The sequence below is a fragment of the Astatotilapia calliptera genome, chromosome 3 (assembly GCF_900246225.1).
Source record: "Astatotilapia calliptera chromosome 3, fAstCal1.2, whole genome shotgun sequence".
Taxonomy (NCBI): domain Eukaryota; kingdom Metazoa; phylum Chordata; class Actinopteri; order Cichliformes; family Cichlidae; genus Astatotilapia; species Astatotilapia calliptera.
In genome coordinates this window covers 48,550,366-48,575,445 of record NC_039304.1, presented here as the reverse complement: position 1 = coordinate 48,575,445, position 25,080 = coordinate 48,550,366, and the positions used below count along the sequence as shown (strand labels likewise).

Genomic DNA, 25,080 nt, shown 5'->3' with positions numbered 1-25,080 from the left:
TCCTTCATGTTGTTCTGTTTCTGTCATCAGTTACTTTGACACAAAGACATCTGCTGTGATACTTACACCTCTGATAAAGTCTCACAAGTGTCAGCTTTCTTTTTATAGATATAAAAATATGGATATGTACTGATAAATGATCCGAATTATAATATTTCTGACTCTCTGGGGCAAAATTTCCTCGATTCAAATCTAATCGAATCGGGACCTCGTGAATCAGAATTAAATCGATACCCAGCCCTAGTTTATACATTACTCGTCATTTAATCATTAGTTAATATTAATTTCTGGCTTACTGCTCCACAGTGTGTCTTTTGTCTTGTCTCTCTTTTCTCATTCATGACTGGTTGCAGCGTATGGCTGCCCTTGGTTCTGCTGGTAGTTTTCTCTGGTTAAAAGCCATGAAGTACTTGCTCATTGGGAGTTATCTGATTGTTGGGATTTTCTCTCTAATATTGTAGGCTCGTTACCTTTTAATGCAAATACATTGAGGCAACTCAAGGTGATTTGGCACTAAATAGATTGAATTAAATTGAAATTATTTAAATTGAATTAAACGTAAGAGCTGTCGAAGTTAGTCAACATATTACACTTTGAAGGCCAGAGATTAAAAATGTCTTTCTAACAAGATTTCGAATCAGAAAGTGAAGGAGCCTGCCTGATGGAAAGAGCCAATGAATCGGTTGTACATGTGCTGTAAAATTCAGAGCTGTGCCTTACCAGTGGGTGACTGGCATGCCAGATGAGGGCAGATCTAGAAAAATCACCAACTCATACGTGCAGCTCACCTTCATACACACACTCACGTTATGACGCAGCTAAAACCAAGGGTGCATAAATGAGCACAGCACACAGAAGGTCCCACCACCAAGGCACCCAGTCCCTTCCACTTTAAGCCTCCTACTTCTGAATAAAAGAAACAAACTGTGTTAATGTATTCAAACAAAAACCAAAACACACTCTGTGGTTAGCCTTACTGCACAAACACAATAGTGATCTGCAACTAGAAAAACTGCCTCCGTCTTACAGTGGTGTGACACAGACAAAAAAATGTTTTTAAAAATTTAAAAAATAATCGACAAATGAAAATATTGGGAAACCAAATGTACAAAACCAAAATAAATGCAACCTTCAAAAAGAACAACACAAAAAAGCAAAAATGGACACAAGGCAAAAAAAGGAATCCAAAAAGGCAAAGCAGCAGCACTTCTGTAAATGTTGCCCAGAGTAGTAGTAGCAGTCCCACTATAAAGCTATCCTCCGCCCAATCAGGCCCAGGCTTCCTGCAATACATCATACGATTAGCATCTACAGCAAAAGACAATAGAAGTAAGGCTGAGATCGTAACAAATCGAAGCTGCATACCAATCAAACGGTGTCACCTAATTGCAGCTACAACCTATAAACACACTTGTTTAATACCAAGTAAAATAATAAATGAATGGCACAAAAAAAAAAAACATAACATACCAGCAATCGATGGAATGTTAGGGTTCCTGGGTCGGTGACCCAGTGTTTTGTGTTTTGGTTATTTGATTTTGTTATTTCTTTATATTCTAGCTTTGCTTTACGGGTTTTTCTTAAGTTAAGGTCCTCTGGGTGGGGTTTGGTTAGAGTTTTAGTGTTTTGGTTTTCTGTCTGTGTTCCTTTGTTGCTGTCTCCCCTGTCTGCTGTATTTCCACGTCCAGTCAGTCTCTGTTCCCTTTGTTTTAGTGCTTGCCTGTGAGTCTGTGTTATGTTTCCAGTTTTACTTTGGAAGTCCATGTCTGATGTTAATGTGTCTGGTTTTGCTTCCCCTGGTCTCGTTAGGCCTGATTTGCCCCAGCTGTGTTTCCCTCCTGTTACTCATTCCCTGATTGCTCCCTCTGTGTATTTAAGCCCTGTGTTTCTCTGTGTCCATGTCGTGATCTACCGTTTATTTTGCTGTGTGTTTTGAGGTTTTCCCCAGTTATGTTATGTTTGCGTTCAGCATTAAAGCTGTTTTGTAGTGATGGCCAAATGAAGCTTTCCGAAGCACTGAAGCTTGTATTGAAAAACGGTTCATTACTCGAAGCTTTTCAACACAGTCCTCTCCGGTGACATCATGTGGCGAATATTTTGAAGAGCAGCTTGAATCTGCAAAATAAAACGGACTGCTCAATTATCACTGCTCACTCAAGAGTGGAGTTCTCTCCGATATTGGGCCACCGTTCCGTTGCTTTGAACATGTAATTGGTTTTGTTTCACGATTGGGGGGCTGAAAAAAATGTAATGCATATTTGCGTAATACATTTTGATCAATAAACTTTCCCTATTTAAACATGCACTATGGTGTGGCCTTTCTTTGCTCATAACTCCTTGATGTTGGTAAATACAATAAGTGAGCAATATATATAATATACATATGATAATGCACAGCACATTATGGAGTATGCCCCTGCTGTGGAGTCCTGCCTCCATCTACTTCTCGTTTAATCACTGGACAGTTGGACAGGTTCATACAAAATATTAGATTAGGCCAATTGTCCTATACATAGTTTTGACCTAGGGCTGGGATTGATTGTGAACTGGAAAGGGAAAATGCTTAGGGGGCTGAGTACGGCTGCATCGTTACTGATTTGTAGAATCATTTTGATTCGATACAGGATCCGATTCAATTTGATTGGAATCTGGAAAGTTTTGCCTCAGTCAGAAATATTACAATTCTGGTCATGTATCGGTATATATCCTTAATTTCGTATCTATTAAAAGAAAGCTGACACATGTGAGACTTAATTAGAGATGTAAACAGAGAGTTATGAAACCTGCAGCTGCAGAAGCTAGCGAAGAAAAAAGAGGCAAACACAGCGCGGACCCGACGACACACCAAAATCTGATTCTGACGCGTCGGGTCCGCGCTCTGTGTTTACGTTTGTATGCAGAATCCGTAAACCTGCTCCCAGTTACTGTTTTAGCTGCATGGTGTTTGACGACATGTTGTGAGGTTTAACCTGAGATGCTGGCGTTTCAGGCATAATAACGTTAATTTACAAATCGACACAGGATTGTAATGAATCAATATCACTTTATTCAATTTAGTATGGATTGTAATCAGAAAGGCGATAATCAAAACCCACCCCTAATCAAGAACTTGCAAAGTAAAAACATGATCTATGTCAGGTAGCCCTTTTGTTATTTACATTTAAAAAGAGGATTAGTGTTACTGTGTGCTGGCTGAGTCTGTTTCTTTTCTTAGAAATAGTTTCTCCTGCCCTGGAGAAAATCCGCTTGCATGGAACAGAAGAGGCTGTGGAGTGCAGGAACTACACTGCAAGTTGGTATTCCTGGGTCCTGCAGACTATCACCTAACAACAATAAACAAAATGATTTTCTAAACTGTGTAGCAATGTAATGTACGTATAGTGTCAAATACATTTTTGTAGTCTTCATTAGCTTTAATTCACATGGAAGTGTTCCTAAAGTCATATGCTGTAATGATATTTACATTATGAAAACATGATTTTGGACATTTCAAGTTTTTCACTTCGGCAGATAAAATGAATTGAGCAAAATCAACTCAAAATATTTCCACACGCCAGAACGTCCTCTCTTCCTCGCTGGCTCCATATCTGTCAGTGGAATGATCACCTCGTCGCTCTCTGTCACCATCAACACACTCCATGAATCCCGTGGATGATTCACTTCCTTATATCCGTTTGAATCAGGTACCGAAGCAGTTACGTGCGTAATGAAGCTTCGGACGTCACTGGTCACGTGACTTTTGCCAAACGAAGCAAGCCTCGACACAGTGCTTCTGAACCAGTGTGTTGTTTTTTTCGACACACGCTCCGGAGCGTCAGCTTCAAGCGGGCCATCACTACTGTTTTGGTTTAAGTTTGTCTCTGGAGTCTTCATCTTGGGTCCTATCCCTGTCCGCACACAGCCGTCACACAACAGAAGATAGCGACCAGAACATGGACCCTGCAGACTCCTTTTCCTCGGAGTTCAACGGCGAGATGAGGTGGATGGTGAGTCTGCTCGACCGCATTGCCCAGTCACGGGATCTACGGACTATGGCAGTCGGGCTGACTGCGGTGGAGGCCATCATTCGCCATAACCCTCAGCTGTCTCAGTTTGCTAAGGACACTAAATTGGACGACACCATTACTGCCTGGAGAGAGCAAGTCAAGGCTGGTGAGCTTGCTCTCTCATTCTCTACATCTTCCCCATCGTTACCCCAGGACAACACACACTCTCCTTCTGTCTCAACATTGCCACGGACTTCCTCTCCCTCCCCACACCAGCTGGGTTCTCGTTCACCTGCCTTTTTCCTGGCAGCTATGTGGTCAGAGGATGAGGATGAGGTCTCTTTTTCTCCACCGGTTCCTGTTTCCTCATTCCGAAGGAAACGGCGTTCTGGCCGCCGCCACAACAGAACTGTTGAGCATTCTGACTCTGGACATTCTGACATCACACCCACTTCATCTGTTCTGCAAACTGGTTCTGCTGGAGGGTCCGAGGGGCCCGTTCTGCCTCCTGTCTCCGCTGGAGGGTCCGAGGGGCCCGTTCAGCCTCCTGTCTTCGCTGGAGGGTCCGAGGGGCCCGTTCAGCCTCCTGTCTCCGCTGGAGGGTCCGAGGGGCCCGTTCAGCCTCCTGTCTTCGCTGGAGGGTCCGAGGGGCCCGTTCAGTTTCCTGACTCCGCTGGAGGGTCCGAGGGGCCTGTGCAGCCTCTTGCTTCGTCGGCTGGGGGTCCGGGAGGACCCAGCCAGCACATTCCAGTGTCTGCTGACGGTTCGGGTGCGGCCATTCAACCACCACCGGCTCCACCAAATTCGCATACCACCAGAACAGGAGCACAGAGGATGCAGTCTCCATCGCACTGCACTCTGTCCTCTCACACCTGGACAACAACAACACCTACGCCAGAATGCTGTTTATAGACTTCAGTTCAGCATTCAATACAATCTACCCCTCACAACTCATCAGGAAACTGACAGACCTGGGCATCAGTTCCCTCATCTGCAAATGGTTACTGGACTTCCTGACCAACCGCCCCCAACATGTCCGGCTGGATAACCGCTGCTCATCTACCATCACAATGAACACCGGTGTACCACAAGGCTGTGTGATGAGCCCTTTCCTCTACTCCCTCTTCACCCACGACTGCAGACCTGCTGATGGTTCCAACACCATCATTAAGTTTGCAGATGACACCACGGTGATTGGCCTCATCAGTGACAACGATGAGGCCGCCTACAGGGAGGAGGTGGATCGTCTGGCTGAGTGGTGCGACACAAACAACCTGCTGCTTAACACCGAGAAGACCAAGGAGCTCATCGTGGACTACAGGAGGAATGCTGACCCACATCCACCCATCCACATTAAGGGGACGGCTGTGGAGCGTGTGACCAGCTTCAAGTTCCTGGGAGTCCACATCTCCGAGGATCTCACCTGGACGACCAACTGCTCCAAGCTGGTCAAGAAGGCTCACCAGCGCCTCTTCTTCTTGAGGACTCTGAGGAAGAACCACCTGTCCTCAGACATCCTGGTGAACTTCTATCGCTGCACAATCGAGAGCATCCTGACCAACTGTATAACAGTCTGGTACGGGAACTGCTCTGCCTCGGACCGGAAGGCGTTGCAGAGGGTCGTGAAAACTGCCCAGCGCATCGCCGGAGCACCACTTCCTGCCATAAAAGACATCTACAGGAAGCGGTGTCTGAAAAGGGCTCACTTATCTTAACTGCACTACTGTATAGCTCTGCGTAAATAATCATTCTGTACATTCAATAATCTTTAATCCTACAACTGTTTACAACTTGCATAGTTCCCATTTCTGTATAGCTGTATATCTCAGATTTCTGTAAAGTTATTTATTTCATATTCTGTATAGTTTTTCATATTTATATCCTGTTCATAGCCTGTACATAGCTTGTACTCACTACAGCCTGTACATACTTATAGTTATAGAATATTCACAACATACTTCATACCGTGTACATTATAACATACCATAATAGACCCATTTCTGTAATATACTTACATATCTATACTATTGCTAATATATATTGTAATATACCTATATCACTAAAGCACTTCTGGATGGATGCAAACGGCATTTCGTTGCCCTGTACCTGTGCATGTGCAATGACAATAAAGTTGAATTCTATTCTATTCTACCTGCAACCTCTACATCTACACCGCCCGCAGTGTCTGCTTCCGCTTCGTCTGGTCCGGCCCCAGCCTCTGCAGCTCCGCCTGGTCCGGCCTTGATCTCCGCGGCTCCGGCTGGTCCGGCCTTGATCTCCGTGGCTCCGCCTGGTCCGGCCTCCGAGTGTTTAGCTTCGTCTGTGCCTGGGGTCCCCATGCCGTCTCGGCCTGCACGTCCTGCTTGTCCTGCACGTCCTGTCCGGCCTGTCCGTCCTGCACGTCCTGTCCGGCCTGCTCGTCCTGCATGTCTTGTCCGGCCGATGACTGGACGTCGTTGCCGTCATTGCCGGCTCCTTGACCTACACCGCCATCATGGACGACCCCCTGAACTACGTTGCCGCCAGTGCCTCCCGCCCGGCCGGCCTCCTGATCTGCTCGGTCGCCGTCGGTGTCTCCCGCCTGGCCGGCCTCCTGACCTGTTTTCTGGGCTCTTGGACCATCAGCCTCCGGGCCGCCCCCCTGACCTGCCCGGGTTTGGACTGTTGTGCCGTCAGCCTCCGGGCCAGCCCCCTGAACTTTTTCGAGACTGTTGCCTGGGCCTCTGCGCCTTTCATGGGCTCTTTTGTTTGTTTGTTTTTGGACTATTCCTGGGCCTTTGTGCTGTTGTTTTGGACTTTGTTTCCTGTGTTTTGGTTTCTGGTTCGATGTGTTTCATTTGTTTCGTGCCCTCAGTCCTGTTTCCCCCACCGCCCGCCCTGGTTGGGTTGTTGGTTGTTTTTTGGTGTTCTGGTTTGGGCTGTCTGGAAGCCAGCCCTTGAGGGGGGGTACTGTTAGGGTTCCTGGGTCGGTGACCCAGTGTTTTGTGTTTTTGGTTATTTGATTTTATTATTTCTTTATATTCTAGCTTTGCTTTACGGGTTTTTCTTAAGTTAAGGTCCTCTGGGTGGGGTTTGGTTAGAGTTTTAGTGTTTTGGTTTTCTGTCTGTGTTCCTTTGTTGCTGTCTCCCCTGTCTGCTGTATTTCCACGTCCAGTCAGTGTCTGTGTCTGCCCTGGTCCCACGTCTCTGTTCCCTTTGTTTTAGTGCTTGCCTGTGAGTCTGTGTTATGTTTCCTGTTTTACTTTGGAAGTCCATGTCTGATGTTAATGTGTCTGGTTTTGCTTCCCCTGGTCTCGTTAGGCCTGATTTGCCCCAGCTGTGTTTCCCTCCTGTTACTCATTCCCTGATTGCTCCCTCTGTGTATTTAAGCCCTGTGTTTCTGTGTCCATGTCGCGATTTACTGTTTATTTTTGCTGTGTGTTTTGCCAGTCCACCGGTGTTCGTTTATTTTGAGTTTTTCCCAGTTATGTTTGCGTTCAGCATTAAAGCTGTTTTGGTTTAAGTTTGTCTCTGGAGTCTGCATCTTGGGTCCTATCCCTGTCCGCACCCAGCCGTCACACAACATGGAAGGCTTCAGGGAAATAATGCGCAGGTGATCTCTACAAAAACATTAGTAACACCAATCAACAAAAGTGTAGCCAATTCAGGCAGAGGCAGCAGCGACATGTATGTGATTCCTACCTGTAACAGCTGGGAAGTCAGGTGACCAAAGGCCCAAATGCGTACAGCAATTGGTGAGCGAGTCAGAGGTGTGTGTGTGTGTGTGTGTGTGTGTGTGTGTGTGTGTGTGTGTGTGTGTGTGGGTCAAAATGTGACCGCGAGTCCAGCACTTCACCTAAAACAAAAGGCTCTTATACTTAAACAGATACAGATGTATTTGCCATACCATATATCAGAAAGAGAAGATACAACCTCTCTCATGACCCTAGGAGGTATGTGAGGTATGCCAAAACACTCTGGAAAGGGAGTGAACGTACTCCCCTTTTCATGGTACACAGGGTTTTAGCAGACCTCCTAGGATGAGACATTCTATCAATTTACAAATGATTATATACCTCTAAGCATAAATGATTATATGTTTCTAAGTACAAGTGACAATTCTACAATCTCACCCTAACAGCCTTCACCAGACCCATCCTGATTGGAGCCAGGTCCAAAACAACAGTAATGAGAGGAGCACGCACCAGAGGCCACAGGTTCTGGAGATTCACTCCTTGCCAGCACAAGTATAGAAGGCAGGGGCACGGGGGCAAAACTGCCTGATCCAAGCAACAGGTAGCAGCCAGGAGTGAAAAGGGTCCAGGGAGCTAGAGGAATTGATCCATACTGGCCCATGAAAGAAATGAAAGAACAGATAAACCAGGCCTACAGCTTCACTATCCAGCCACTGCACCTAAGAGTCTTTGATTATTCCTCCAGCATGGTGACTTTGTGTCATTGTGGATGAACTGCATGGGTTTAACAGCAGACAAAACCATACACCAGATCATACACCAGTAATGACTGAATAATATTTTCCATGACACATAGAAACAACAGCAAAAACACACAAAAAAAGAATGCAGTGAACATGTAACACACAAGCACATTCATCATCATGAGCTTGACATTGAAATGAAATGGCCACACATACATTTTTATTGTGCCTTTAATAAAAAAAACAACATTGTTTTTATTACATTATTATGTTTTTTAACATCAGTGGAAAATCTGTATTTGTAACAAAACTTTAGTGTTAGTGAAGTATCATCAGGTGTTTCATTATCTTTCTCATGTTGAATCAGTGTAAATGTGTTGCTGAACAACCGCTGTCAAATACAATTATACATCATAGCCTGTGATTTTATGATAGTTGGAGCAGTTCCTCGTACCAAAGATCACGCAGGCGGTCAAAGTACACACTTGCCTTATTCACGTTCAGCACAGCCGAAGATTCTGTGTAGCGTGTTGAACGCAGGTGCAAACTCACTCAGAGAAACAACCGGTAAGTGTGTGATGTTACTTAAATACAGTTTTATTTTATTTCTAATGGTGGTTCTTTATTGTGTAGATAAAATGCAAACACATTTTCTTGTTTTATAAACTGTGTTAACTTTATTTGTTAGCTAAGTTTTCATTATATATAAAATACTATATTTTAAGTTTTTCTTCTGTTAGCCATCATAAAAATAACGGCCAACCAGTAAAGCTTTCTTTTCTTAAACAGGAAGTAGTTTAATGTCAGAATCTAAACACTTTTCTTCTTCCTTGTCTTAGTCCACCTTTATTTTTGGTGTTAATGTATTACCAGGCTGTGCTGGACTTTGTGATCAAGCGTATAACTAACACAAAATGGCAGTATTGGTAAGTTTTTTTGTTTGTTTGTTTGTTTGTTTTATCATTAACTTACCCAGTATAATCTGGTTTAAAGTATATTTGTTTTGCTGATCAAAAACACAGATTGCCAAAGGAAGGTCTGTGGCAGAAAAAAAAAAGAGAAAACAAAATAATTAGCTTTGTAATAAAATCATCTTTTTAGTGCACAGTCTACATCAGTATTAAAATTGGTATTTTGTTTCATGCCATTGGCTAAATTTTACAAGATGATCAGTATTTTTCTGTTCACCTGTTATTGGTGATCTCAGCTGATATTTTTACTTGTTTATGCTTTTTGCTGTCTTAAAGTCATGATATACTTTTTAGTAATTCAAATTTTGGGGCTTTGTATTCTTTATCCAGAACTCCAGGATGAATTCCCAGTGTGGTCAACTCACTTTGAATCGTCAACCATGCACTTTGTTTTTTCACCACACTGTGATCCTACTCCTTCTGACAGATATAAGGACAGGTAACATCTACACAAACGTTATCAGCTAAAGTAAATACTTTACACAAAATATGTCATTTTTGGAGGTCTGTGTATATTTTAGGGCAGCACGGTGGCATGGTGGTTAGTGGTGGTGGTTAAGCGGAAGCGAATGGATGGACGGTGTATATTTTATAATTTGTTAGGTGTACAAAAATATAAATGAAACTGAGCAGTCAAGCTTAAGCTGCAGATAATCTAAGAACATTAGATAAACATGACTGTAAGTTACGAAAACGTTGTCCTGTCCTTTCAGGTCAGTCTGAGACAGTAACATCTTCTCAAAAAATAATCACAGTAGTTGGTGAGGATGTCACCTTACCATGCTACTTGGACCCTGCGACAGATGCTGTGTCTAAGATTCTGGAGTGGGGGAGACCTGACCTGGATCCCAGATTTGTCCATGTGTGGTTTGAGGGTCAAGACCATCTGGTTAATCAAAACCCATCTTACAAAGGAAGGACATCACTGTCCACTGAGAAACTGAAGCAGGGAGACCTTTCACTGAAACTCTCTAAAGTAAAACACTCTGATAATGGCAGATACAGATGCTTTTTTCCCTCAGAGTCCAAAGAATCTACCATTGAACTTCTTGTTGGTAAGTGGACATTTTTCATTACACTGCGAGATACAGATGAATGACAAATAATTGTCCCTGTAGTTAGGACATCCAATGCCTTTATTATGCTGTTGGGAATGTCTGGATGCAAGGGTTTGAATCCAATTGTGCATTTACAGGGAAGGGTCACTGTTCATATAAAGCTGTTTTATATGGGATTACCTTTATTAAGTGATTACACATTTCTATCCTGAGACAAAAATGAACACCTATGGAAGATTTTTTACCATTGAGTTAGACAGGGATCTCCACAACCATCATCAAAACACCAAATGACAGTATGTGTTATTTGGTGTAATAACTGAAGGTGTTTATTCCTCTAGTTTACGTCAGTGGAGTTCAGATGGTGCTTGGTGGCCCAACTCCTTGCTCATTTTTCTTTTATCACACCCCAGTATCGCTACCCTTTATCAACTACACTGGAACATGTTTTGTTTTCGTCTCCAGTAACAGCTTTAGTAAAAAAGCCTGCTGGAGGTAAACTATTGGCAGGAGTAAATTATTGGAACATCACATGGCTGTTCTCACGTTGTGGTTGAGTTACCAAGTATGTTACAATTAGAGGAAGTGAAGTGTTGGTCAGCTTTGAAAAAAGCAGTCAAAGTTTTTTCCGCACTGATTAAGACATGTTTTACTGCTGATATCATTAATCAAATACACTGTTCTGTGAATGCATGAACACGTCTCATCTTTGCCATCCTCAGGTTCACTTTCCTTACCTACAGTAGCAGAAGTCAACATAAACAGGAGTGCAGTCGCTTTACAGTGTGAGTCTGCAGGCTGGTATCCGGAGCCTGAGTTGCTGTGGATGGACAGTGATGGAAACAGCCACTCTGCTGGACCTACAGAGATCCTCAGAGGTCCTGATGACCTCTATACTGTCAGCAGCAGAGTGACTGTGGAGAAGAGACACAGAAATACTGTCAACTGTATAGTCCAACAAAGGGATATCAACCAGAGCAGAGAGACACAGATGCATGTTTCAGGTAATGTTTTCTTCTGAAATTTGCAAAGAAATTAAATGCAAATCTAAATTCATTTAAAATTTGATATAAGAAACAATACTGGATAATTGATATAATGATAAATTCAAACTGTTACAAACTGACTTTGTCTGTATGGGGCATGAGAGGTGTAATACAAGGGCAATAGCACAAGCTGTTTATAAGCTCAGACTACAAACAATAAAGTGTGTGTCAAAATGTATTTAGCGGTTTTTAAAAATTCTTACAGTTTTACATGATTAAATTATGTAGGAGTGGAAAAGGAAGCAAATTCATCTCCAGGGTCTCCAAGGCCAAAACAACAAACAAAAACTCCAAGGTTCACATAAAAAAGAAATGGCAGAGAACCCCTACCAAACGTCCACTAACTTCTAAATACCATGACTAAATCGTAAATTTGGCTTCCAAAGCACAAATCAAAGAAAGCAAGAACAGCGCTAATGTTTTCCAGGACTCAGTAGCCAAAAGACAAAGAGAGTAACACACTTGCTGCTGGGGGGATTATGCTGCTCCACAAGTGATCTTGATGCTGCTCAGCTGTGTCAATCAGGTGTAGAAACCTGGAACAGAGAGCGAGGGAGAGAGCAACTGTCTTGCAGGAAGAGGCCAAAAGGTCAGTGGATGTAACACAAACCAATCCAATATCTGACAGTTGATGAAGTTACTTCATAATTGATGTTTGGCATTAAAGAAAACCACCCAGTGAGGCTGAGTATTTCTGAACTGAAGAGGGACGAGTTTTCCAGTCTGTGAAACATTGACTGGCTGTGATTTCTAGACCATCTGGTAGCAGTGCCTTAAAAATTGTCTAGATTTTGAAGAGAAAATCATTTTTGTGGTCTGAAACAACTCTGAAAACCATTTTCAGTCAACACAGTTCATTTCTGCATCAAAATAACATCTGAGCTCATTAAACATATATTGAAGAGAAGTGGGAAACTGTACTGCTGTTTTCAGCACACAGTCCAAAGTAATGTAAAGTGATGTATGTGGTAGCTTGGACATCTGTGAAAGCCAGCCAGTCAGTACATAATGATACATACTGGTTTTGGAGTAACATCAGCTGCCGTCTTTGTCAGGGAAGGTCCTTCATGTTTCAACAGGTTCTCTTTGTGGTATTTCTTTTAAAGTATAGTCTCTAAGTGTCTCATAAAATGATTATCTGTTTTATTTACAATTTGAATGCATGTCTGAGCATTATTGGAAGTTATTATGAATTTAATTATCTTGTCTTTTTAATTTTAGGTGATTGTGTTGCAGTTCCACCTTCTTCTGCCCTCCGTGTCAGTATTATTTTGGCAGTTTTTCTCATTTGTACTTGTACAACAATCGTTGTTCTGTGGATATGGAGACAAAACAAAATCAAAGGTAATCATATTGGTCTATCTGCTAGGTGTCACCAAATCTGTACTAACTCAAGTTTCTAACAACTAAAATCACCTTGATTAACAACTTAATCAAGGTGTGTGTACCATTGTTCATCAGACAACTTTTACATAACTAACTCTGTACTTATGCAGAGAAAAAGAGGCAAACTGAGGATGAAGCTGAGGAGAAAGAGAAAGAGCAGCTGTTGGCAGAAAACAAGAAGTCTGAAGAACTACAGCAGAAAGAGGAAGAGCTGAAAGACCTGGAGGAGCTGGTTAATATACTGATTGAACAGGAAAACGAACTGAAGAAAGTGAAAAATGAACTCAAACAACAAAGGGATATGGTGGATGGTGAGGTGGAGGATATTGAAAACAAGCTCAAGTCAGTGGATAAGAACACAGAAAGTGACAGAGCAAAGGGATACATGGATCTGAAAGAAATAATAACAGAAAGCAAAAACAAATTACTAAAGAAAAAAGTAGCAAATTCAGAGCTGCAAGCAAACATTGAAAACCGTCTGCTTAGAACGCAGCACATACATGATAAAATGACCCAAAGAAAACCGGAAGTGGAGAAACAACTGGCAGAGTTACAGAAACAGAAAGATGAGATTAAGAAGACACTTAATTTAGAGCAAAATCAGGAAACTTTAAACGTTTAGAAAAATTCTCAAACCTCATGTAGAGAGGTTTGAAAAGTACTTCTTGTATCTGCTGATGGTACGTACCGCCAGCCTGTCCTTCCATGATGGCTCATCTCATCTCCTTCTCCCCTTGTTTCTCAGGTGTCTGCTACCTGAGGTATTCACTAAGCACATCATCTGTTGTGGCCATCTTCCTGATGTACTCATGGATGTTTGTTGTCTCATCCTGGACGGTGGTTCTGCCACTCATTAATGCACAGTCACCTTTCTTTGGTTTAGCATACAGACTCAGGGTGATGGGTTTGGGGTGAATCAGAATTAGAATAAGAATAGTTTATTAATCCTTAATCAAACTATGTGCGTCCTCCTCCAAGATAATAAGAACAGTAACAGACTGAAATTAAATAATACAATATTTAACAAAGAAATAGCTCTAATATATACAAATATACAGATTATAAATATCCAGAATATTACAGGGATTAAATATGTATGGTTTTACTCTAAACTGTAAAGTGTAACTGTAACCCCATGCATGGTAAAGAGCTTCCTTGTCTTGATGTCAGTGGCTTTTATCTCTGCCTTTGGCCAGCTTATTATCCCACCAGAGTACCTGATCACAGGTGAGATACAGTGTTTAGGTGTTGATTGCCTGGATCTTGTTCTTCATATTCAGCTGACTCTTCAGGTCTTACCTGACTCTCTGCAGGTATTTCACTGTTACAGCTTTCCTGGCAGCCTCTTTGAGGTTCCCATGTGTATGGGCTCAAATTGTGGTCATAAATATTTTGTACTTGTAAATCAGAATGTGTAGTTGTGAGTTTTGTAACCTTCAAATGAAAATATATGAAAATATAATGTTTTTGCATCTATAAATTAAAATTTGTGTGTGTGTAAAAAAGATTTGTGTTTGTAAAACATATTTACACAAGTTAGATATTTTTTTGGTAAGGTCTGCTTACATATACAGAGCAAAAAAACTATGTGTAAAACTCACGTTTCACGGCTGCGTGTAAGTTTCAACTTACAAGTACGAATTTTTACCCGATTTTTTCGTCTTTTCTTCAATTTAAACTCCAGTTTAAATTTATAAAGTAATTTCCACCTCATGTTCTGTCAAATACTTACATCGTCTCCAAGATCCAACTGTGATAAACATTGTTCAGTCAGTGTGATTGATAATAATAGGACAAATGATCATCGATCAGTGTGTAATATGCAGTCCTGTGTAATATAAATATATACATACACACACATACAAACACACACACATATCCCCAACTAGCCATCCTCTCTGAGACTGATTCAAGACTTATGTTATTATTGGGTGATATTATTGGTTATTATTGGGTGACAGCATCTCAAAATACTATCACCCTCAACATCTTCTCAGATCCATTTCATGCAAAAACAGAGCAAAGTAAAAATCTGTGTCGTTTTAACCCAGTGTTAAGTTAGTCTTTTGATATTATGTGATATTCAGTTACATCTATTGGTTGTTTTGTTAGAACGTGCCCTACAATAATTGCAAGTATTACAATGTCACTGATTTACGCCTGTTTCACGACAGTCAACTGGGGAGTAAACTCTGGTGGGAGGGGCTGTAAACTCACATGGCCTGTGGCAGTGGCAGAGTAAGCTTGTGTGAGCCAGCCATGATATCTGTACAAGCAGTAGCCTTAAGATATTCACTATTCATTCTCCTGCTAGTGGTGGAGGAGAGTTTTCTAATGGGGAAGAGGCCCTGCTGTCCTCCCGTCTTAATGGTGCCACTGAGAGATTAGAGGCGGCTACATATTCTTCTGGAACATCGAGTTTTGGACCCAAGTAATCACAGACACGTTTCACAATTTATTCAGGGTCTGACAGCAGTTCACCATCTGTGTCCAATATCTAATACAAATTTCTGGATTGGAGCATGTATGTTCTTGAGAACTGACCGTGTCCTCCCCACACCAGGGGAAACCATAGGGTCCTGATGCATCGGAGATTTAAAAAAAACACACTCCTGTGAGTTAGGCCAAACTCATCTGCCAAGACAGCAGCGTTTGCAAGAGACTTAACTTTTTGTTCATTTAAATAAAATACCACATGCTCTAGCAAGCATTTCTTAAAACCCCCCAAAAGCACTAGATACCTCAGCTGTCCAAAATCTTTGACTTGCTAGCCTGACACCATTTATCAAAAAGCAACCGTTTCTCACGTGCAAACTTCATATATATCTGGTTGTCCCTTTTCCCACAATGTAAGAATTTCTCTTGGTACGCTTCAGGCACCAATTCAAAAGCAAGCAATACTGTAGCCCTAACCACGTCATAATCCAAGCTTTGGTCCACTAAGAGGCTAGCACACACCTCCTGAGCTTTACACACAAGCCTAAACTGCAGCAGCAAGGCCCAAACCTCCTTCGGCCAGTTCAAAGCCTCATTACATCCTCAGCCAATGGTACGGCTCCACCTGGAACTTACATAGGTACAAACAAAAAGAATGAATAACGCCACCCTCAGGTGTGAGGAGCACAAACAACACACAACATCATGACCTGGGCCATAACAGTTATTCTTTGTTAAACTAATATATTGGTTACATCTTCTGAACTGCTTGAGTCAGATAACGGGTCTTGTTTATCTTTGGTTACTTGATATTCTAAAGAATGATACAGACCTCGACACAGGCTACATTTGGACATGCACCATTTACACATGCCTCAGAGCTTCAGTGTCAGACGTAAAATCATTACCCCCACCCATTGTCTGACTGGTTGACCTAGCAACGTGCAGCAATAACCCTGACTGTATCATCTGTAATCAGAGAGCTGTAAAATACTATTGTATATCAAAGGCTGTGATTTTATGATAGTTGGAGCAGTTCCTTGTACCAAAGATCACGCAGACGGTCAAAGCACACACTTCCACTTTTCAAGCTCAGCACAGCCGAAGATCCTGCGTAGCATTTTAAACGTAGGTGCAAACTCACTCAGAGAAACAACTGGTAAGTGTATAAAGTTACATAAATATGATTCTATTTTAATCTTAACTGTACTTCTTTTGTTGTAGTTCTAATTTGATAAACGTAAATTTAAAACTAGTTCTCTTGATTTATACTGTTGTTCGAGTATTTTTTCACTAAGCTTTCATTAAATTGTGTTTCTTCTGTTAGCCATTGTAAAAACAACACTCTCAACCAGTTTTTTTCTTAAGTGGGCAGCAGTTCGGATCTATTTTTACTTGCTTGTCTTAATCTGCCTTTACTTTTTGCTGTTAATGTATCACCAGTGCTGGACTTTGTGATCAAGTGTATAATTATCACAAGACACCACACTCACACACAGCAAGAACAAAAGATCAAATGAAAAGGGGACAAAAGATTGCACCAAGGGGAAGATCTGTGGTTGCAACATATTTTCCCACAAACCTCAAATAGGAAATAACACTGTTGGGAAATGTTGCAATTAAGATAATTAGTGTTTCCCTGCTGATTTTAAATTGCATTTGGCACTAAAAACAAAATAAAAGGCCTAGAGCTGTGACCCCAAAAAAAGCAATTAAAAGTGGAGCCGTAAGACAAGAAAAACCTGTGCACCTTAGATAACTACAATACCATGATAATATATTAGCTAGATCACTAAGTTATGTGGAATGATCTGTTTTATGTTGTAAATTGTTGCTGACTTAAGAGAAGTAATTACCAAATTCGCATTTTTTTAAACAAGTAATCTCACAGACCTTATTTTACTTTTTATTGTTTTACTACTCATTTCAATGCGGTACTTATTTATATTTACGCACTTACAGTAGTAACCAGAATAGCACAAATACATTTGACTAATTTGACTGCTGATTGTATTTTAGGGGAGCTGTCTCTACTGATATAATATGGTCTATGGATCTAGGAAGTGTATGCACAATTTAAATTATGATAATTCACTGAATTTTTAACTGATCTTTGACAAAATGCTTACTACTGAATATACAAACTTGATATCACAGTAATTTAATATTTAAGGTCAACTCACTCTGTGTAATCAGGTTTGAAGTATGCTCTTCTTACTGCTTCTTTTCTTTCTATTTCCAGAGAACCAGGATGTTTCCCCAGTATGGCCAGCTCATCTTGAAACCTCAGTTATGTTCTTTGGTTTTTCACCACATTGTGATCCTACTCCTTCTGATAGATATTAAGACAGGTAACTTCTACACAAACCTCATCAACTAATTTGAATACTTTAAACTCAATATAAAGTTAAACGAGGTTTGAAGATATTTCACGATTTTGCACATATACATCAGCACAATAGAAATAAAATTAAACAATCAAGAGTCAGCTGCAAAGAATCCACAAACATTAATGTGACTGTAAGATATAAACTTTGTCCTGTGCTTTTCAGGTCAGTCTGAGACAGTAACACCATCTCAACAATAATCACATTAGTTCGTGAGGATGTCATCTTACCATGCCACCTAGAACCTCCATCAGACGCTGTTTCTGAGATTGTGGAGTGGGGGAGACCTGACTTGGATCCCAGATTTGTCCATGTGTGGTACGAGGGCCAAAACCATCTGGTTAATCAAAACCCATCTTACAAGGAAGGACATCACTGTCCACTGAGAAACTGAAGCAGGGAGACCTTTCACTGAAACTCACTAGAGTCAAACACTCTGATAATGGCAGATATAGATGCTTTTTTCCCTCAGAGCACAAAGCATCTATCATTGAACTTCTTGTTGGTAAGTTGACATTTTTCAGTACACTGTGAGATACAAATTGATGACAAATTAAAGGAAAAACTTTAACACACAGTAAAGTGATCCTTACAAAGATGTCTCTTTATATGCCGTGGGGAGCATTTGGCTGTATAGTTACATGAAACTGTTGCAGTTAATATAAAGTTGTTTTAAGTAATCAACTTTATCCAGTCCAGTCTTTGCTGGGTTTTTTCATTATTTTAACACACACCAGTGTCTTTGTCCTTTACCAACTACAACAATGCATGTATCATTTGATTTTTGCATTATATGGCAGGAAATAAGAAAGTTAATCCCACACAGGTTTTGAATAATTTTCAAAATAATTTATCTTAGTTTTTCATCTTCATTAATAGAGCTGTGTACACTATGACTTTGTGTGAAATTGGCAATAGCACCATGGCAGTTTCTTGAACTGTGACATTTTCTAGTAACAGTTCAAGAAACCTTTTTTTTTCCAGCTCGAAATAAACAATTTGCGGAAGTAAATTATTGTTAGAACATATAACTCTGCACAGTACGCTTGGAGGGAACCTTTATCCAAACTGATTAAACATTTTTATTGCTGATATAATTGACCAGAAACACTGTGCTCTGTAAGAACACATTCTTCTCTTTGGCATCCTCAGGCTCTCTTTCATTACCAACAATATCAGGAATCAACATAAACACCAGCAGGGTGGTGTTACAGTGTGAGTCCGCAGGCTGGTATCCAGAGCCTGAGCTGCTGTGGTTGGACGGTGAGGGAAACCTCCTCTCTGCTGGACCTACAGAGACCCTCAGAGGTCCTGATGACCTCTACACTGTCAGCAGCAGAGTGACTGTGGAGAAGAAACACAAAAACAGCTTCACGTGCAGAGTTCAGCAAAGGGATATGAAACAGAGCAGAGAGACACACATACATGTTTCAGGTAAATTGTATTTCTTTTAATCTTTAGAAATATAAATAAAAGCAAAATTTAATTTTTTAAAAATGCTATAGTTAATTGATTGCACTAAAAAGATCATTATCAAATCTTAAAACTGAAAAAAGATGTTCCCAAATGGACACAAGCAACAATATTTAAAAATCTCTATAATTTAAAAAGAACCCAGTGGAACATCTGACAGTGGATGTTTGGACATAATTGTTTGTTTTTTTAAATACCAAAATACCTCTCTATGGAAGGGGTGTCTTTTGTTTTGTTTTGTTTTTTCCACTCTGTGATCTGAAAGACCCTATGTTATGTGTACCAGTTCAAGGATGACCCCAATCCAGAATGCTGAAGGCAGGAATCAAACTCGAACAGGTGCAGGGAAATCTGAAGAATATATAAAGTCCAAAACCAGAGAGTGGGTTAGGGAATACAGAACAAGAGAGCTCTGTTAGCCTGGAAGCACTGGGAATACAAGGCCTGGGAACACACAGCTAGCACGACACAACATTGAACAGATGGAGACAGACTGAACACTACAGACATACGGAGGTAGAGGGATGTGAAAAGAACACAACACACAGAATACAGCAGTTACCAAAATAAAACTAAATATAGCTAAATGTGCAGACAACATACAAAGACAAGACTGGATGAACAGAATGGGAACACAAAAAAGAATTTACTAAAGAAGCCCAAGGCTCTCCAAAATTTAACTTAACATGAAATAACAAAACCATACAGAAATTATATAATGCATCAGGCAAATAAACAAGACATGCAATACACGTAGGAACTAGATTAAAACCATCACTGCATTAAAAATTGTTGTTAATCTGTAGTGAAAAGGATCAAGAAAAAACACTTTTCTAGTCTATTTGAGCACTCAGAGCTCCTTTTACTACAAGGCTCCTTCACCCAAACACACTTTCATGCAAACAATTTTTTAAAATGCAACAAAGCACTTTGTTTCACACTTGCACACACGCACACACCTCCTAATGGGTGGAGGCAAAAAGGACTCTTTGACATGTAGACTGGAGTAGCCAGGGATTGAGCAACCAACACTGTGATTGGTAGATGACCCTCCTAAGTCTCAGTTGCCCCAATTCGTATGTTCGTTAAGAATATGAAAAATATATATTTTTTAATTTCAAATCTACAGGAAACAACCTCCTCTGATTCCATACACTTATACAATTGCTTCTAGCATCATTTTTATTAACTCAGATATGAAAGACAAGAAATGTTTTTTTCTCTTATTTGATTTTTTAGACATTATTTATAGAGTCCCAGAATTTTGGGGAAACAGATTTTAGTATAAATGTAATTCCCTTGTCTTTTTCATTTCAGGTGATTGTGTTGCAGTTCCACATTTTCCTGCTGACCGTGTCAGCATCATCTTAGCATTTTGTTTCATATTAACTGCAGCAGCTATTTCTGGTGGAAATGGAAACAAAACAGATCTAAAGGTATCTAACTCTGGTAACTCTTAACAAAAAGAGAGAGATATGTTGCATAGTAAGCTAACGATTAATAAGACGATGTCAGAGGAATTGGTGCACAAATTATCATCACTCACCAATCAGTGCTGTCGCTCTCTATACACAGTTCACGCGATTGCAAAGTGAAAGCAAAAAACAAGCGCAAATTCAAACGCGATTTCAATATGTCACATATTGACAGTGGCTCACCGATGCCAATGACATAATTACCCAGCTACATTTCCGAAAGAATGCAAAAGCATTGACATATATTTTCCCTTCCTACAATAGCCCGACGGGCAGGGCAGAGATAGATTTTGGTACCCCGACTGGAAAAATCTCTAGCCCCGGGACGTCGGGCTAGCGATATTGCGAGCCCTGTATCTGATTTAGGAATCACTCATCTTTGGAAAAGAGAGTTTATTACAGAGAAATGGCTCTTTCCAAAATAAAAGCTATACTATTCGCTTCTTCTGGGCTATATTCTCAGCAGCATAGGAGGATCATGTGCTAACGGCTGTCTAAATGACTTGGGTAAAGTTTGTAGCATGCTGCTTGCTGTTTTTATCTTTGCACTAGGATGATGTTGGCGTAAATGTGCAGTCATATTCGTTGTGTTCCCACTAGTGCTTTCAGGTTAACCTTGTTAAAATGACCTTAACGCCACAACACGGCAAATCTCCGTTAACGAGCTAACTGCGCTAACACACTAGCTCCCACCCATGTAATTGAGCATTGCATGGCACATCCAACATACTGTTTTACTTTAGTCCATGATGCGCTTACCTTCAGGGTCATACGTCACATGAAAACCAAAATAATTCCAAACACCAGATCTGAATGAGGGTGGGGGAGGTTCAATTTGCCATGTTGCAAGGAAAGCTTAACTTCTGTCTCGCTAGCTTGCCCTGCGCTCTTCCTTCTGACTATGCTGTCTGTGTGGAGCGCTCAGTGGATCTGCGCTCGACAGTGCAGCCTAGGCGGAGTAGTCGAACGCAGATTCACTGAGCGCTCCACACAGACGGCATCGTCAGAAGGAAAGTTGATAAAATAAATTACAAATGTTGTATTGTTCGATACATATGCGTACTGAACCGAAAGCACTGTATCGAACGGTTCAATATCGATACGAATATCGTTGCACCCCTAATATATATATATATATATATATATATATATATATATATGTATATATATATATATGTATGTGTGTGTGTGTGTGTGTGTGTGTGTGTGTGTGTGTGTGTGTGTGTTTATATATGTAAACACATTGCAATGTGGAGACAAGCATCCCAGCCAGAACGCTAGGATAATCTCTGAATTGTGGCCGCCTGTTTATATACAGAGACAGACAAAGACATTCCACAACTCTTACATGTTAGTTCATCTCACAGGGGGCTATACCATCAGCCCCATCCTTAAAACCTCCTCCCTCACAGAGAGAATTATGACCTTGTTTTCTGCTTGGTGCCACCTCCCAAAGAGCAGGATGTCTGGAGATCTTCAAGTCTACAATGGGTCCACTGTGAAGGTGGAATAAAACTTAGGGCCCACTTGTGATAAAATTCCACATACAATTGCATACAACTGGTGTCAGGAGTGAGAAAGTACTATTACTATTACTAAAGTGATATGATTAAAGTATGTGATTAATACATTAAAATATATGATTAATACATCAGAAAAGATTTATTTTCTGCTTTGCTGTTATTTATTGTATTAGATCATTTTTGTATTGTTTCACTTCTTTCTTTCTCTCCTGGTCTTATTCATCTTATTCACATAAACATCGTCATGAATTCCCTCTTACTTTTGCTGTTTTGCTTCCACCACGATAAAAATCACACTTCCTGCACAGCTCTCTCTCTCTCTCTCTCGCTCAGTGTACTTCAACAACAATTTTCCGTCTAAAAATCTCCGTTTTCTGCATTATTCACTTGCTTATTACCCGCCAGTCTACCGTTGTTTACAGCACTGTCAGCTGCAGTTTTTTTTTTAATTTAACTGAATTCTGACAAAAAAGCCTCATTTCTGCTGTTCAATAATGAAGAAATTTTAACTTGCAAAACTTGCAAATTGCAAAACGCTTAGCTGTGTCTCTAATTAAACCTCTCTAACGTTGCTCTGTTTCACTTCAGCACCATGGTTTCCTTCAGTGTTTGTTCCACTGCAGAATATTTTTAAGGTTATCCGCTATAAAAAGCCAGGCCAGGAAAATCTCCTTCATGTTGTTCTGTTTCTGTCATCAGTTACTTTGACACAAAGACATCTGCTGTGATACTTACACCTCTGATAAAGTCTCACAAGTGTCAGCTTTCTTTTTATAGATATAAAAATATGGATATGTACTGATAAATGATCAGAATTATAATATTTCTGACTGTCTGGGGCAAAATTTCCTCGATTCAAATCTAATCGAATTGGGACCTCGTGAATCAGAATGAAATCGATACCCAGCCCTAGTTTATACATTACTCGTCATTTAATCATTAGTTAATATTAATTTCTGGCTTACAGCTCCACAGTGTGTCTTTTGTCTTGTCTCTCTTTTCTCATTCATGACTGGTTGCAGCATATGGCTGCCCTTGGTTCTGCTGGTAGTTTTCTCTGGTTAAAAGCCATGAAGTACTTGCTCATTGGGAGTTATCTGATTGTTGGGATTTTCTCTCTAATATTGTAGGCTCGTTACCTTTTAATGCAAATGCATTGAGGCAACTCAAGGTGATTTGGCACTAAATAGATTGAATTAAATTGAAATTATTTAAATTGAATTAAATGTAAGAAGTTAGTCAACATATTACACTTTGAAGGCCAGAGATTAAAAATGTCTTTCTAACAAGATTTCGAATCAGAAAGTGAAGGAGCCTGCCTGATGGAAAGAGCCAATGAATCGGTTGTACATGTGCTGTAAAATTCAGAGCTGTGCCTTACCAGTGGGTGACTGGCATGCCAGATGAGGGCAGATCTAGAAAAATCACCAACTCATACGTGCAGCTCACCTTCATACACACACTCACATTATGACGCAGCTAAAACCAAGGGTGCATAAATGAGCACAGCACACAGAAGGTCCCACCACCAAGGCACCCAGTCCCTTCCACTTTAAGCCTCCTACTTCTGAATAAAAGAAACAAACTGTGTTAATGTATTCAAACAAAAACCAAAACACACTCTGTGGTTAGCCTTACTGCACAAACACAATAGTGATCTGCAACTAGAAAAACTGCCTCCGTCTTACAATGGTGTGACACAGACAAAAAAATGGTTTAAAAATTTAAAAAATAATTGACAAATGAAAATATTGGGAAACCAAATGTACAAAACCAAAATAAATGCAACCTTCAAAAAGAACACAAAAAAGCAAAAATGGACACAAGGCAAAAAAAGGAATCCAAAAAGGCAAAGCAGCAGCACTTCTGTAAATGTTGCCCAGAGTAGTAGTACCAGTCCCACTATAAAGCTATCCTCCGCCCAATCAGGCCCAGGCTTCCTGCAATGCATCATACGATTAGCATCTACAGCAAAAGACAATAGAAGTAAGGCTGAGATCGTAACAAATCGAAGCTGCATACCAATCAAACGGTGTCACCTAATTGCAGCTACAACCTATAAACACACTTGTTTAATACCAAGTAAAATAATAAATGAATGGCACAAAAAAAAAAAAACATAACATACCAGCAATCGATGGAATGTTAGGGTTCCTGGGTCGGTGACCCAGTGTTTTGTGTTTTGGTTATTTGATTTTGTTATTTATTTATATTCTAGCTTTGCTTTACGGGTTTTTCTTAAGTTAAGGTCCTCTGGGTGGGGTTTGGTTAGAGTTTTAGTGTTTTGGTTTTCTGTCTGTGTTCCTTTGTTGCTATCTCCCCTGTCTGCTGTATTTCCACGTCCAGTCAGTCTCTGTTCCCTTTGTTTTAGTGCTTGCCTGTGAGTCTGTGTTATGTTTCCTGTTTTACTTTGGAAGTCCATGTCTGATGTTAATGTGTCTGGTTTTGCTTCCCCTGGTCTCGTTAGGCCTGATTTGCCCCAGCTGTGTTTCCCTCCTGTTACTCATTCCCTGATTGCTCCCTCTGTGTATTTAAGCCCTGTGTTTCTCTGTGTCCATGTTGTGATCTACCGTTTATTTTGCTGTGTGTTTTGAGGTTTTCCCAGTTATGTTATGTTTGCGTTCAGCATTAAAGCTGTTTTGGTTTAAGTTGGTCTCTGGAGTCTGCATCTTGGGTCCTATCCCTGTCCGCACACAGCCGTCACACAACAGAAGATCGCGACCAGAACATGGACCCTGCAGACTCCTTTTCCTCGGAGTTCAACGGCGAGATGAGGTGGATGGTGAGTCTGCTCGACCGCATTGCCCAGTCACGGGATCTACAAACTATGGCAGTCGGGCTGAATGCAGTGGATGCCATCATTCGCCATAACCCTCAGCTGTCTCAGTTTGCTAAGGACACTAAATTGGACAACACCATTAC

The 25,080-nt window shown here is 40.7% G+C and overlaps 1 protein-coding gene across 2 annotated transcripts; it reads left to right on the top strand.

The window, feature by feature from the left end:
* The first annotated feature begins 8,907 nt into the window (after positions 1-8,907).
* On the top strand, positions 8,908-14,141 carry LOC113019628 (butyrophilin subfamily 1 member A1-like). 2 transcript variants are annotated; one of them, XM_026163390.1, is made up of 7 exons: positions 8,908-8,970; positions 9,243-9,329; positions 9,705-9,813; positions 10,088-10,429; positions 11,155-11,436; positions 12,700-12,822; positions 12,975-14,141. In XM_026163390.1, the coding sequence occupies exons 2-7, from the start codon at positions 9,318-9,320 to the stop codon at positions 13,484-13,486; spliced, it is 1,380 nt and encodes a 459-aa protein (XP_026019175.1). In that variant the 5' UTR covers positions 8,908-8,970; positions 9,243-9,317; the 3' UTR covers positions 13,487-14,141. The 2 variants fall into 2 exon arrangements, with proteins under 2 accessions (XP_026019175.1, XP_026019176.1); XM_026163391.1 differs by lacking the exon at positions 8,908-8,970 and having other exon boundaries at positions 9,225-9,329.
* The last annotated feature ends 10,939 nt before the right edge of the window (positions 14,142-25,080 follow it).

Excerpts from the sequence above, each read along its gene's own strand:
- LOC113019628 (XM_026163390.1), top strand. Across the intron at positions 9,814-10,087 it reads TCTGACAGATATAAGGACAG|GTCAGTCTGAGACAGTAACA; the intron begins GTAACATCTACA and ends CTGTCCTTTCAG. Across the intron at positions 12,823-12,974 it reads GAGACAAAACAAAATCAAAG|AGAAAAAGAGGCAAACTGAG; the intron begins GTAATCATATTG and ends GTACTTATGCAG.